Source organism: Notothenia rossii (assembly GCF_949606895.1).
Source record: "Notothenia rossii genome assembly, chromosome: 3".
In the NCBI taxonomy this organism is placed as follows: Eukaryota; Metazoa; Chordata; class Actinopteri; order Perciformes; family Nototheniidae; genus Notothenia; species Notothenia rossii.
In genome coordinates this window covers 12443938-12458758 of record NC_136901.1, presented here as the reverse complement: position 1 = coordinate 12458758, position 14821 = coordinate 12443938, and the positions used below count along the sequence as shown (strand labels likewise).

The 14821-nt window shown below is 42.1% G+C and overlaps 1 protein-coding gene across 3 annotated transcripts in view; it reads left to right on the top strand.

Annotated features, from left to right (window-relative positions):
• Nucleotides 1–4330: 4330 nt before the first annotated feature.
• Nucleotides 4331–14821, top strand: part of LOC307031291 (uncharacterized protein) — a 247408-nt gene continuing 236917 nt past the window's right edge. For all 3 annotated transcript variants that reach the window (XM_079668260.1, XM_079668258.1, XM_079668259.1), the window contains exon 1: nt 4331–4704. In XM_079668260.1, the coding sequence (XP_079524386.1) occupies nt 4584–4704 (121 nt within the window). In that variant the 5' untranslated portion in view covers nt 4331–4583. The remainder of the gene's footprint in view (nt 4705–14821) is intronic.

The window sequence follows — 14821 nt, the reverse complement described above, 5'->3', positions numbered from 1 at the left end:
TGTGTGTAACACTTACAAAGAAGTACCATGAGGTTATTTACACCATGTTTCCCCCCCTCTCTGATATGGAGACTAGAGACCTTTAGAGTGATACAATGGTGCATTAAACGGAGGAACAGCAACCTGACACACCGTAAAGTACTTCTGAAAAGCCCTCAAAAACACGCCGAGAGTCTGCGGGAAATGAAGGAGGCTACAGATAAGAGTCGACTTGTAAAACATAATTATATTTCTGTCGCCGGGGTGCGCCTCCGTTGAAAGGAATGCATTTAACCTGTGATTCATGCATAGCAAGAAGTTGTGGAGAGGAAAAAAAGAACAGCAGTTAAATTGCGGAGGTAAGAAGCCTTGAATGAAGTGAAGCTAAGGTCATACCATCTTAGGAGAATAATTTGATTCGGTGCTAGTCTTCTCTCCTGCAGGCATTTTCTGCAGGGAAAAGGATTATATCTCGCCCCTTTTTCTGCTCCCAAAGGATGGGGAAAGGTCTAGTGGTATTAAAATCCTGAGAGCAGGTTTGGGCCTGAATAACTCCACAAAGTAAAAGGAAAAGGTCGATTTTAGTTTCGTGCTTCAACTCTTAAAACCATTTCCTGCGTGTTTTTTCGACTATACACTTGATTGAAACTGTGTTCATTCATAATTGCTTCCCCAAAGAGGTCTGTTTCCTGTTGGCTCTGGTTTAAATGAAGTCACAAAGGCTTCATTTGACTTGGTAGGGAAGTACAGATGAGTATCAACACTTTTGTATATCAAGGAATATTTCAATGTACATTCGTATAATGAGAAGTAGAAACAGCTTGTTTTATCAGATGAAAAACGACGTTTGTCATGCAGATCTGAATCGTATTTTTCTCTTACCGCACGTATTGCTGACCTTCTTAGTTTCCGTCTATTTCAGTGTGACAGTAAACAGAAGTGTTGTTTGGCTTGCAGTGGAGGGAGAGGTTTCCCAGGCACCGAATGCTTTAGTACTGGCCGGATATCAAAGCAAACGGACATTAATACACACTCTTTCTATTAGCTACTTTATTCCTTATAGCTCTTATTTCCTTACCTTAACTGCATCTGTCAATCATCATCACCTGTTAGCTCCCTCTTTATTCTCTAAAAGTGTTTTTATTTGACACAGAAAAAGGTTGAATCTTTAATCGTCTCATTAATTACACATTATTATTATTATTGAGACGTCTAGGTCATGATTTCTTGGCCTTGTCATAAAACATGTTCAAATTTCAATTTCGTCCAAATAGGCTAATCTATTTGTAACATGAGTGCAGGAGAAATGAATCTATTTCTGCTGTTATTGGTCAAAAGTGAATCTCTCCTGCTCTGCTTGAAACAATTGTTGAGTTTTTATCATTTGAGGCCCCAACAAAGTATTACAAAAATAAAGTGTTTTCATCTTTATTGTAGATTTCACAGATCATTTATTGTGGTATTTTAAATAGTAGGAGCAGCAGTAGGACATATTGGTGAAAGACACTTGGAAGCACAACTTGTGATTTCTATTGAAGAAATAATATTTTCAGGTAGGCTTTGAGTTTATTTTCAGGAAATGCATCACTGCTGGATTTTAATTTGCCCCTCTCCAACAAATGTCTGATTCTCCCTTCCCATCAGGCAGATTCACAAATCGTGAACTGATACTCCATCTGGATCGCCTCCACTAAGCAGGTTGGCATCATTTGAATCAGAGAAGCTGCTTCTGTCTGCCAATCGTCATACCCTATGATAGCTTGTTGCTCAAATGCATTCAGTTCTATCACCTAAAACACACAAAAGTCAAGCACATTGTTCTAACTTTGAGAGAAATGTCCAAAAGTCAAGAAAGTTCATATTTGGGGAGTTCATTTTGGGTCTGTCAGTCTATCCTGAAGAGATATTATTGGCACTGTCTGGTACAATATCTGTGAGCTAGATGTGAAAGATCAGAGCGATCTCTAGCCTTGCGGGATTTTCCAACCCTGTTGGGACTTCAAATCGAGGTTAACCTCTATAGCTGTCACCTTCATCTGTCCCCCCCCCCCCTCTCCTCCTCCTCCTCTAGTGCTATGAACTCTTCCTGCCACAGAGTTTCTGTCTGTGCCACCCAAGTTGGCCAAAGTGTACTCTCAGTCGGATCAAAGTCGTTCATTCTTTGGCTCGGCGGCGTGCTAAAGGTGATAACATTGCTGCGCGAGTCCTCGGGTGCCGTGCTCGAGGCATCCTAAGCCTGAGCGCTGCGTTTCTTTTCTCCAAATTGTAATTAAAAGGGAATAATCATTTCTCAGCGGTCGCAGTCCAAACAAACAGACTGACAGCTCTCTTTTTCTCCATTCGGCAAAGGCCCACAGTTGATATCTCCCTGGTGGCTTTCTGAAGCTGCCACTTCTTGGTTGTATTATCTTTGTCTCCAGCCCTGGCCCTTGGTGCCTGTGTTGGCACCGGCCTTGCCCCCGCCATCCCTCTATTCCTCGCTCAACTTTTTCCTCACCAGATGAAAGGGGGCCGCCCGCTGAGAGCCCCCGACCACGTGGCCTGGACTGTACCTTTTCGCTCCCAAACTTTCCTGACCTAATTAGCACCAAATTAAATCGGACAGGATACATTCATTATTAATTTCCCGGGTGCGGGTTGAAATAGACATTGGACACAGAGAGAGAGAGAGAGAGTCAGAGATGTGAGGTTGAATTAGAGGCATCCACACTCTCCCTCCCCGTCTTGGACTTCATTTGAATGCAGTGCACAGTGTTAGCAAAGCAACACGGAAACACAATGCAAGTTAATCAACGCACTTTGCATGCAACTGTGTTCCTTTCTTCTATCTCTCTCTTTGGATGTGCAGCCTGCCAAAACAACTCTCTTCTTATCTCCATGTGAAACTGCTCGTTCTGTTTCATGTGTGTCCTCTCCAACTGTTGTCAATCTAAAACCTTCTATTTTTGATGGTAAGGCCACCTTTTAGGCACATTACGTTAATAATACATTTAGATTTGTATTCCAAATAGCTAATTATTGTTGTGAGCAGTTGGAACCTGATACTTAAGTTGCACGTGATTACGGAGCCAGAAAGCGATGCACGTTTACTCGCGTGCGTGGTGCGCCGTGTGTTTGTTTGACAAAAAATGGCGAAGCAAATTAAGTTGTTTGACTGTGCGGTAAAAAGTTCGGCCAGCCCGTTAAAGAGCAACTTCCAGGTTAAAGACACCTGTGAATAAATGTGTAGGAAAATGATGAATACACTAGATTTTCAAAAAAATATACAGACATATACACTAGTGACATCTGGCGTCGTTTTTGTAAGAAATGTACACTTCCGCATAAAAAAGCCTCGGCACGTGACCTCCCGCGTGTGACGTAACACGGGGGACACAAGGGGGAGAGCGGCCGGTGTAACGTATTAATAAATATGGATCCCAATGCTAGTTTCGACACAGAAGAAGTTGAACATGAATATTCGAATGCATATGACGGACCACAACCTTATAATTATCAGTAGCGTGGCGTGGGGAAAAAATTAGGGGAAGCCAATAATACGTCCTTTCTTTTGGGGTAGGGGGGGTCTGGTGGTCATTGTAATAACGTAACCAGATGAGTGATTACAGCGCCCGGTATCATTTTACACACATTTGTATCATACAGATGCAGGACTTACACAAGCCTGTTATCTAACCGACAGGTCCGCACGCACTCTCCAGCCGAAACTCTAATAAGCATTCATTCACAAACTAAATCAGGAGACCTTTAACGTTTTACGTCCGGTTCGCTCCTTTGTTCCTCGCTGTACACAGCTCCAGTTTGGGCATTGGCCTGTCATCAGATTGTATTTGTTGTTGCTGCTGCTGCAGCGGAAGTTTAGTACAATTATTTTTGATTAAATACTCCAAATCTCCACCCTCCATAATTGCACTTGCTTCAGTTGCTTGCTACTTTCTAACGGCAGTGAGAGTGGTGCAGTGACGCTATCTATCTTCTATCGATTCGATTTATGATTCGAAAATTATAAAAGTAGGGTAGACATGTGGATATTATCCGACTGAACAAAACGTGCATTTACCTAACAGGTTCGTTTTCCACTGACCTTTTTTCGAGCTATTTTCCAAAATCCTATGGAGAAATCCCATTGCTATTTTATCGAGGGAAACCGAGCGCAGCTTACTTCCGCTTTTTGGGACGCGTCACTGCACCACTAAATTGATGCGATTTGATTGGATTGTGAGGAAAGGGAAGCCAGCCGCCTCTGGCTTCCCTTGGCTTGGCCCTGACCAATCACAGGTTGGCAGGGGCATGACGTGGGCCTCATCTGATTGGTCAATCCGTCCATTTTTTTTCACCAAGGGAAGCAAATTTCGGCTGGCCTCCTCTCGCAACAGAGAGTGCAATCTACTGTTTCACCGTAACATCTAGAGGGGCGCTGTTTCACTCTTTGTAAAATACTCAATGAGAATGGGGGAGAGACGGGCCGGCAGCAACACACAACAAAGAATTTCCGAAACTAAACGAAGTGCTTTCATTTATTTATTAAAATTATAACTACAATCCGAAAAAACAGGGGAAGCCTGGCTTCCCTTGGCCTCCAGGAGAAAACGCCACTGATAATTATGAGCCTGCTAGGCGTCCAAGAGACCAGGAGCAGCCAAGGATTAGAAGAAATAACGGCCATCGGAGAGAAATTGAGCTGTGGTGTGAGGAGAACCAGTGGAGAACTGGGCAGCTATCTTGGTGAGTGACCGGCGTTAGCTACAGAATGTTAGCTAACGTCACATCACAACATTGTAAAGGTATCAGGCTATAACTAAAGTAGCATTGATAATATAGTAACGTTACTGGCAGGACTGTTGATACTGATCCATAACAGAAACTAATGCGCAAGTATCAGCCGTATCTCGCGTTACCTAATGCAATTCCACACTACGGTGCTGTGTACCGGACGAGAGACGCAAGATACGGTTGATACTTGACGATCTGGCGGAGAAAGGTTGTGGAGCCTCCGTTGATATGCCGTTGTAAATGGCTTGATGGAAAGCAGGTGTGTAGTCGGGGAGGGTGCACAGCTGATTGCAGCAGGTGAGTGGAGGTTGAGCCGGGAGCCAGGAGTGACAGCCACCACGCACACACAAACAGGGGGAAACAAACAAAGGAGACGGCTGGAGCAGTACAGCCACCACAGCGTTACCTAATGCAACTCCACACTATGTCTTACGGTGCCGTGAACCGGAGGAGAGAGAGAGAAGCGAAGGGGGGGGGGGAGAGAGAGAAGTAATACGGTTTCCTGATAAAGCTGTGGAGAGTATGTGCTGCAGGGAGGTGGATGCACAACGTACCCAGGAACGAACGCTAGCTCCGGTCCTTTTTACTGTGGACTCGATGTCCTGACAGGCTGGTATTTGTGCAACCTGCACAAACACAATACTGCACCATGATTACAAATGGTGAAATACAATGTAAAACTACCGAAAAATACCAGCTCCTTAAAACACAACCGCTCAACTCAACGCAACTCTACTATACCCGCGGTCAGAGAGCGGAGATGTGTCCCGTGTGATGTAATATGACGTGTTTGACGTATGACCTTAAAAAAAGCCGTTTTTAAGAGCAGAGCTCAAAATTGCTCCTTTCCCTCTGAATTCCTGCCATTATGTCTCGTAAAACATATCAAATCCTGCATTAACTTTTTTAATTGTAATTTTCAAGCAAGTTTAAGCATAAATGTAGAAAAAATAACAACCTGCAAGATGCTCTTTAACATCTCAAACGAATGTTCAAAGTGATTCAACTGATAAAGTGCAAGGTGAACCCGAACGAAAAGCAAAGAGGAAATGTGTAAAGTCTTGGGAGGCGATATTCTGCTTCATTGTCTATTCACTTCCGGTAAAGGTTCCTTCAAAATAAGAGTCCCGATCTTATTACTACCAAAATAAAAGTGCAAAACGAAACTTTACCACAGGGACATATTGGCATAAAAATATAATCACATCTATAAAAAGGTAACACATTTTAAATATAGTTAGGCATATGAAAGGTAATTTACAGCATTAATAATTAATATCTAATTCTTAACAGTGGATATGTTTTCATTTATTTAACATTAGAAATGTATTAGTCTGGCCAATCCAAGACTGCACTACTGGTGTTTTGTATACCAGCAATTGAGGGTGGACAAGTTTACTACAACTTAAGTTTCAAATAATTGTGTTAATTACTTATTGTAAAGCATTTGAACATTCTTTTGTGTCACATGTTCATGTACATGTAAAGCATTTGAACACTCTTTTGTGTCACATTTTCATGTACATGTAAAGCATTTGAACATTCTTTTGTGTCACATGTTCATGTACATGTAAAGCATTTGAACACTCTTTTGTGTCACATTTTCATGTACATGTAAAGCATTTGAACATTCTTTTGTGTCACATGTTCATGTACTGTACCTTGGTTAGTGATTGGCTAATGGTTACACAAGCCAACAGGCCCATGATTTTTCACCGTGCTCCAGACTGGCGAGCTGCAGGTCCTTGGCCCTAAAGATCAGTGGTGGTGGGCTTCTTGCAAAAAAAAAAACCAGCAGCTACCTCCTGTGGTGGAGGAGAAGAGAGCTGTTGACTTCCCAAGTGGTTCTACTATGTGATCCTTTGGGGGGAGGGAGGTTATCTTCTGCTGCGAAATGTAGGAAACAGTGAAAGCAATAAACCAGTTTTTTGGTGCGTCACAGACGGCTAAGCTAATGGAAGAATTAGCCATTTTAAAAACCTGAGTGTCTGTCTCGAAGTGTTTGTGAATTTTCAGCCACAAAAACACAAACCAGACGTCAAGCCGAGGAGAAGAGCGTAGGTCAGGACGAGCTTTGGCAGACTGCAGGCAAAAATAATTAAAAGCTTTTTGAGTCGGTGCTGAAATCGGAATGTAAATGACTGCACACTGGGGTACATTTAGACTTTGGAGATGTGTATAATTGATTGGACTTCACTTAGTAGTACATGATGCACCCTATGATTTTCATAATGGAGAAAAAAACAATTATCCATAGTGATAATCGGCAAACTAAGATCCTTGTTTTTTTTGCATTTTATAAGACAAGTGCTCATTTCTGCAACGCCAATCAATAAGACAAACATTTCGAGCTTTGTGCAGAACTTCTAATTGTTGCTCATGCTGGAGAGGCAGCTCTTCAACTACTCTTTTCTTACTTTAAGATATTTTAAAGTACCAAAGAGCACAGACAAGTAAAACAACATGTCAAACAATGAAGTGATATTACCATAGAGTAAATTAGCCAACCAGACATTAACCAGCTCAAAAGTGTAACAAATGATTGTGACTGTTGCTCCTTCTTTGTTGCATTTCGGTTGGATTTTGTCAATAAGAATGAAGACAAAACAATAAGGACTGAATTGCTGTAATACATATTTACAAGTGAAAATGACAACAGATTTTTTAAATGTTGGGATTCCAAATGTCTCATTCCTTTGTGAATTCAAAGTTTGGCTTCCAGGTGGCTCCATCTGCAGAAGATGGTCTGATATATCAATTCAGATAATGTTTTTTTGAGAGTATTTGTCAGATGTTGCTGTTATTTCAGTGTGATTTCAACCTGGGCGCATTGTGTTCAAATGTTGAAATGACCCCTTTCATTTAATTTATGAAGGTACGTTTATTTGAGGACAACAGTGGATATAATGGTCAATTCCTTATTTTTATTTATTTAAAAAAAGGATTGATCTGAGTACAAAGATAACACATTTCGACCTCATCAGTGGTTCTTAGAGAAATGTTTTATTTATCTGATTCATTTCATAGATAATGAATAACATTTTTTTCCTGTTTCACTGAATCTTTGTGGTTATGGCTTTGACTTCATGTAACGCCCAGATAAATGATGTAAAGAACACCACCACATAAAGCAAACCTGCGCGATAACATGTGTCGAACATCAATGCACATTATTGCCCGGCTGCATTGCGAGTTATCTGTGAAACGGGCGAACACATGAAAGCAACAGAGGTGTCACACAGGCTGAGAGGTAAAAGATGTTCCAAGTCGTCAAACGAGAGTTAGATTCAAACACGGTACACAGTCTGAGTGCAGAAAAAGCGAGGGAAAGGGAGACATAGGGAGCGATATGTAAAAGAGAAGAGATCAACCGTACAGTCATGTCATAGCCCAAGGCAAAGAGCTGCAGATGTAACAAAGACAGGGCCTGCGATTGTCAAGAGGCATGGATAATGATAGCTTTGCATGTAGGGTACAAGGCAAACATCAAGGCCATGCACATCGCAGTGCAGGACTTTAAAGGCTGTGGCGAGAAAGGGGGCCATGGGAGCGAACGTGGCCCCAATACGGCCCCCAGTGGCTCCCCTTCTGATGGCAGGGGCAGGTAACGGGGAACAAAGCAAATTGGACGGGTACATTGTGGAGCCAGTGTCAGGGCTCGTCTCTCTGTCTTTGTTTTTAGGGGTTTTGTGTTGAAAACTTTTCTTCTTCTTCTTTGGTTTATTTGATCCTCCCTCTCCCCGAGCATTAATCACGCCTTCGGAGTGGACGAGCTAGAGCTGTTATATGCAACACCGCAAACGAGAACATACTGTACAATGTATAATAGGGCAATATGGGGCTTTGTTTTGTTGGCTAAGGTCGATTATTCTTTATCTTCTAGGACACTCAAAGCCACACCTATGATTAAAATGCAATTATGTGAATGTGAAAAAGCACTTGCCTAAAGTTGGTTAAAGGTGTTCATACTGTAGTTAAGAAAAAGTTGACATTGGGTACGTTGTCTTTTGGTAAGAGTAGGACCTTTTAATTCATCCCAAATGCTGTTATTTTGAAAAAGTCTTCTCAGTACTGATATCAAAACAACATTTTAAATTCCTATTTGGCAGAATATGAGCAACCAAAAACACGATTCTTCATCCAATCAAATTGAGTTAACGTCTCAAATGCATCTGTTTTTTAATGTTCAAACACAAGCAGCCAAACACGAACTTTACCTCAATAATAGTATAAAATTATCAAAGTCTGACCAATATATCAGTTCTATTTATGGGTTTTTATTAGTTAGTGCTTTGGACACATTCCGGACCGTTCTCTTGAAATGATGAGCTACAAAATCCAACTCCAAGTCCATGAGTTAAATGACTTGACTTAAATTAAATTGGCTTTGTTTGAAACTGAAAGTATCGCTGTTATTAGATTTTAGTCTAATAACAGCGATGATTCTCACTTGGTTGCATTACCTCAATATATTACATAGCCAGGAAGTAATAGGACTGAATATATTCAAAGTAAAACCGTTTTTCCCTGCACATTTGGCCCAGGAAATACGTTTGCTCCCTTCACAGTTGGTGCATAGCTTGCTATATCATACACTTCAGGAGCAATTAATGAAATTATGATAGAGAGCTGGAGTTAGTTCAGGCAAGCATGCAGCATTTTCCCCTCTGAGTATTTATGTCTTGATTCTGTGTGTATTTTGGTAAAGAGTGCAACTTTTCACTTGGCGGGACTCCTCTTAATGACCGTTGGCTGCCAAATGTTTCTTCAAAAGCCATAAACATCATTTTTCCACAGCCTGTTCCTTGAATATGCACAACAAAAATAACCATCTCAACTTTATTCTGCGTCCAATCCAATTATGAATACTTTGAAAAGTTCATCTGTAATTGCCACACACTGCGCTCTTCAGTCAGGGCAAGCAACAATTTAAAAGCACTTACAGGCACATTTCTGGGGGTCTGGGGATAATACAGTACTGTGAACAAAAACATATTAATAAATACAGATTTATCCCAGTTCATCCCAATTTATCATTTTATTTGTACTATATGTTTATTTGAACGTCTTGCTCTGCTTGTTAGCTTCAGGATCAGGACACCATATTTTAAAATGGATGTATAGGACACAAGGATGTTGCTGGGGGGTGGGTGTGAAATTACCCAAGAGACCATGACGGTCACGACAAAAGGCGCCCAGTGCCACGACCCTCTCCTCCCTCATCTGTAGAGGGGATGAAGGCTCCAGCCAGGAGGGGGTCCAACATGGTGCCCAGCACGGGGGCCCTGTCCACCCCGGGGGCCTGCGGTTGATCTGATGGTTAAGGCTCAAACGATGACTGAGGCCTTGTCGGCTAGACAGGACCCTGACGAGACGTCTGGGTCGACAGGAGCTGGCCTCACACATGTCTCGTTCAAAGGTTAAGCACACTATTATGGGCGCAGCAACCGGAGCCATGGCCTGTGGAGTTTTTTCTTCATGATTAGACCGTCCCACTGGCTTACTCATGAATGTTTGAGAGCTGAATGCCAACGAGGTTTGTTAGTGGGAGTTGAATCTAAGAGTACAGTATGTTGCTGTCGATGTATAGGTAGCACATGCTAGATGAAAAGATTCCATGGCTTTACTGTCATACTCAAACAGAACAGCTATTGGCAATGAGAATCCTAGCAACAATGCAACACACAATATACTCAAGACAAAAAGGTAAAACACATAATGTAGTGCAGGTGATGATGATGACAATGATGCTAGTAAAAAGGCAAAAAAAACAACAGTTGGTAAGAATAAACAGCAAGTTGGGAATAAAGTATATCTTGTTATATACAGTAAAGTTAAACAGCTGACTGTTAAAGAAACATAAAATGAAACCTTATGTCTCTAATGAGTGGAATATTTCATGTCCATCATTGCTTTGTAGACTAACAATTTCAGTAGTGATGTGATCGGTTGTTGAATATTTATACATTTTAATCGATTAAACAAACTCCAAATATCGGCTTCAAGAGAAAGTAGTCCAGTTTGGTGTTTTAATGTTTGACTAAAACATGCCTTTTGTAATGCTGCTGTGTCTTTTTGTTGACCTGGAGGAACGAATTCCCATAATGCAATAGTACACTATGTGCTTGTCCATGGTAGAAAAGCCATGTTTCCCTTTTTTTCAGAGACTGTTTTTCACAAATATGTTGTGTCATTCTTTCCTTTTAGGATACAAAATGAAGGTGTTAGTCTCCAACGAGTTAAACATAATTCTTATATCAACGGAAATGGAACACCATGAACATCCTTTATCATCCATGCTGCATTTATCAAACCGTGATGTTGATTCATCCTGAATTTTGGCCTGAATGTCCAGATCGGGAGCAGACTGCTTCAGTCGTTCAGCCCTGGGCCAAATTAAAATCGAAACACTTAATTACTCAGAGCGTTTGCTTCGGGCTGTCTGGATACCCAAATGGTTTGCATCTCCGACACATTAAGACTCAAGTCAGGCAGTCTTAATAAATATAATTGGAGGCATTTCAGATCGTATGTGTAGCCAGGTCTGGCGTATAACTCGTGCCCAGCAGTTAAAACTGGCATTGTTTGTCCGAATACTTTTTGATTCACATTTTTATTGATGACACATGAGCTTTTTTTCCAGATTTACATATCCCATTGCTCCAAATGTACACAGGCCTTATGCAGCATGCAAATGAGTTCCAGACATACAAATACAGAATTACTTAAACAGAGTTTGATAAATGTATAATTTTGTTCTGCTTGTGTGAGACAGCAGCCTCAGGTCCTGCACTTTAAATGTCTCCAAAACGCACATCATCATGCTCATATAAGCCTCATCTCTTTCTGAAAGACTCATTTTCTACAAGCGTCTCAATTTCTTGCTTTTCCAAACCAGCGCAAATATTTGGAAAGGTGATTGGTTACGGCTATGAAGTGCCTGCCTGGAGCCAGAGAGACCTGCTGTATGATTACGAGCGGCATCAGAACAAGGAGAGCTGCGCGGTAGCAAAGCGAGAGTTTACTCATGTGGGACTCCTCCGCTGATGAAAGTGAGAAGCTCTACACCCTGAGTTTGTGACAGGACCCCTTGAAAGCGAGAACCCTTGTTTATCAAATTGCTTTTAACATCACAAAGATGAGCTGACGTGCGTTGCAGAGGAGCGGTTTTGTTTTATCTCGCTTCAAAGCTCCCCAACACAGCCTACCACACTTTCTTTTTTTTTTTCCTTCTCCCTCCTCCATTGCGAGTGTGAAGTAAAGGTTTGCTTAAACATATGCAGAGTCGCCCCCTTGCAGAGAGAACAAGATTCATGTCTGTGTGTCTGATTCTTCTCGCATTTCTTTCCCTCTCTTTTGAAAAGAAACATCTCTCAAGGCTTGTTTACACTCTGAGTAAGCCTGTTTTGACAAAGCAAGGTGGAGAGGAACATATTTAACAAGCTCTTCTCTCCCTCTCTCCTTCAGCTCTGTACTTTTTGAGGGGCCTTGTCTTTCTTTGTCTTGACAGGGACAGCTCCCTGCCCATTTGATGTCAGCTTGACGGTCAAGGATAATGGTGCGCCGTGGGACCGTTGTCATCCCTGTCAATAGGACGGCTGAGGGAGGGGGGGAGGGGCATGTGAATCTACCTTTTTTTTTTTTTTTGCAGTATTGCAAAAAGCTGCATTGTCTTCTTTGGACATTGGTCACTTTATTTCATCTTGACCGTCCTTGTACAAACCTGATTTTCTGACACCCTTTGATAATCCCCGCTCTTCTTCTTCTCTTCCTCCGAGCCTCGCTGCACGACAAACTTCCTCCTCCTCTATCCCCCTCCACACATACACACACTTCCCCCCTTCTTATTTTTACATTCACGTCTTCTCAATGTCAAACAAAGCCTTGAAAACTACTGATCATTTTTTTTCCCTTTTTTTGTTTTGTTTGGATTGAATCTAACAAGGATCCTTTTCTCTTTGATGTAATTAAGCTCCTGAGGCTTGATCTGGGCGTCAGAGTTAATTTTTTTTCCCGAGCATCGCAGGGAGCTATCAGAAGACTTCAGATGTCAGGCACTCTTTCAAGCTTCACGGCACCTCGTTTTTTACTCTCCACCTCGCATAAAAGATTGGGCGGGGGGGGTGGGGGGGGAGCGGCGGCGAGGGATGGAGCCAGTGTGGAAACACAAACGGACTTGCTTGACGTGGTGAAGCCCCCTCCTTTTATTCTGCCCAACACCTTCCCTGATCTAATAGTCCTCCTTATCTCGGTGCCAGGAGTCCCTAGGCCCCTTTTTGTGCAACCATCAAAATTGCCCACCTGTAGCCTGAAGACAGAAGAGGACTGGGGGGGTGACTCAAAGATGGTCTTTGCTGTGTTTTCTTTTAATGGGAGTTGTTTCTGTTGAGTGAGCAACCTGTGTCACTTCAACCTCCCCCATCACTAATGACGTGTCAGAAGCCACCCACGGCGAAGCGCCCCTCGTTTTGCAACAAGCTGTCCATTGCCACCGCGGAAATTATTGACGGCAATTTGTATATATGGTTCGGTAGTCACAGGGAAAAGGAAGTGGCCTTCGGGGAGGTTCCTGGCCCTCGCAGGAGTTGGTAAAAGATGGAGGCGAGGCTCACTTCGTCCTCGCCTAAAGCTCCCGGAATAATAGGGTCAATTTCATATGAGCGAAGCTTGAAGGACTGATCTGTATTTGCTGCCACGACTGGCCATTGTCCTCTGTAAATTGAAGTTCAGGAGGGGTGGATTACGTTTATGACTTGATGGTTGTGGAAGGAAAAGAAGAGACTTAGAAACAACGGCGTGATTTGTCTTCTGCGTTTTCAAGTCGTCTCTCTCTCTTTGCCTCAACTTAGCTCAGCCCGACCCTTGGCTGACAGACACTCAGCCTGTGTTCAAAGCGTAATCTTCAACCTCTAGGTAGCGCCGCTCAAGCTTGAAAACAAAATCTTCATAAGAGAGAGAGGAGGTGGTGGAAGACAAGGAGAGGGGGTTGGAATAAAGGCACATTAGACAGACAGTTCCTCTCAATTGCTGAAACAATAAGCCCTATTTGTCGCCCATTCGAAAAAGGTTTGACGTGGCGCCGAAACAGAGGGGGCTTTCATCTCCCTGGCATATTAAACTGTCACAGTGCTTAACTTTAAATTAAGGTGACACGCCAGTGACTTGGGGATGTCACTAATAGTGCAATGGCGACCTGCTAATAGAAGTACAATATGACACGTTTGCTTTAACTAAAACCTCTGCTGTCAGATTACACCAGTGACATCTTAAACTTTTCATACATTAACGTGACACTTGGAACAAATGCAATTTGGCATTGAGAGTGGGACAAAAGAAGGCGTGTGATTCAAAGCATCTTGAATGGTATTGTCACGAGGTGCCTCGGCATAAAAGGATGACATTTCCTTGTATGAGGTGAATGTAATAAATCACAAGTGTGGTAAGCACCGTGTGAGAATGATGTGCCCTTGTTGTTTGTATCCTATCATAAGAGGTTTAGGAGTGCTGGTGCGTAGCTTGGGTTTACCATTTTCCTGTTGTTCCTGAAATGCAATATTTCCTTTGCACTCCTGCAAGAGCTTGATAGAAAGGCCATGTGTTAAAAGGCCCTAACCTTGGATTAGTTGACTCGTTGAAATATGTTCCCATTGTTTAAAATGTCACATAACACGTCATCCATCTCGACATACGGAACAATACGTGTCAGCACTGTCAAAGGACTGTGGTTACCATTGTGGTGATGAGGCCTATTATGAAAGCATGACATTTTCTGGAAATAGGTTAATGTACAACAGGAATGTACATGTCATTTATGTATATTATAATCCATATGCGCTATAAATGATGTCTGCATATGTTGTAGCACGTCAGAAATCCAACAAGGTTAGGGTTCAGGCAAACAGAATAAGTGCAAAATATTTTACAACAAGTTTTTCTTTACATATATTATCATTTATGATTACTTTGGTGAACTACTCATTTTAGCAGCTTTTTAGTTCAGGTTATTTTCAGAGATCTTGTTAGATGAGGATAACTTCCAATAGAACAACATGTTTGGGCACTTATCCGC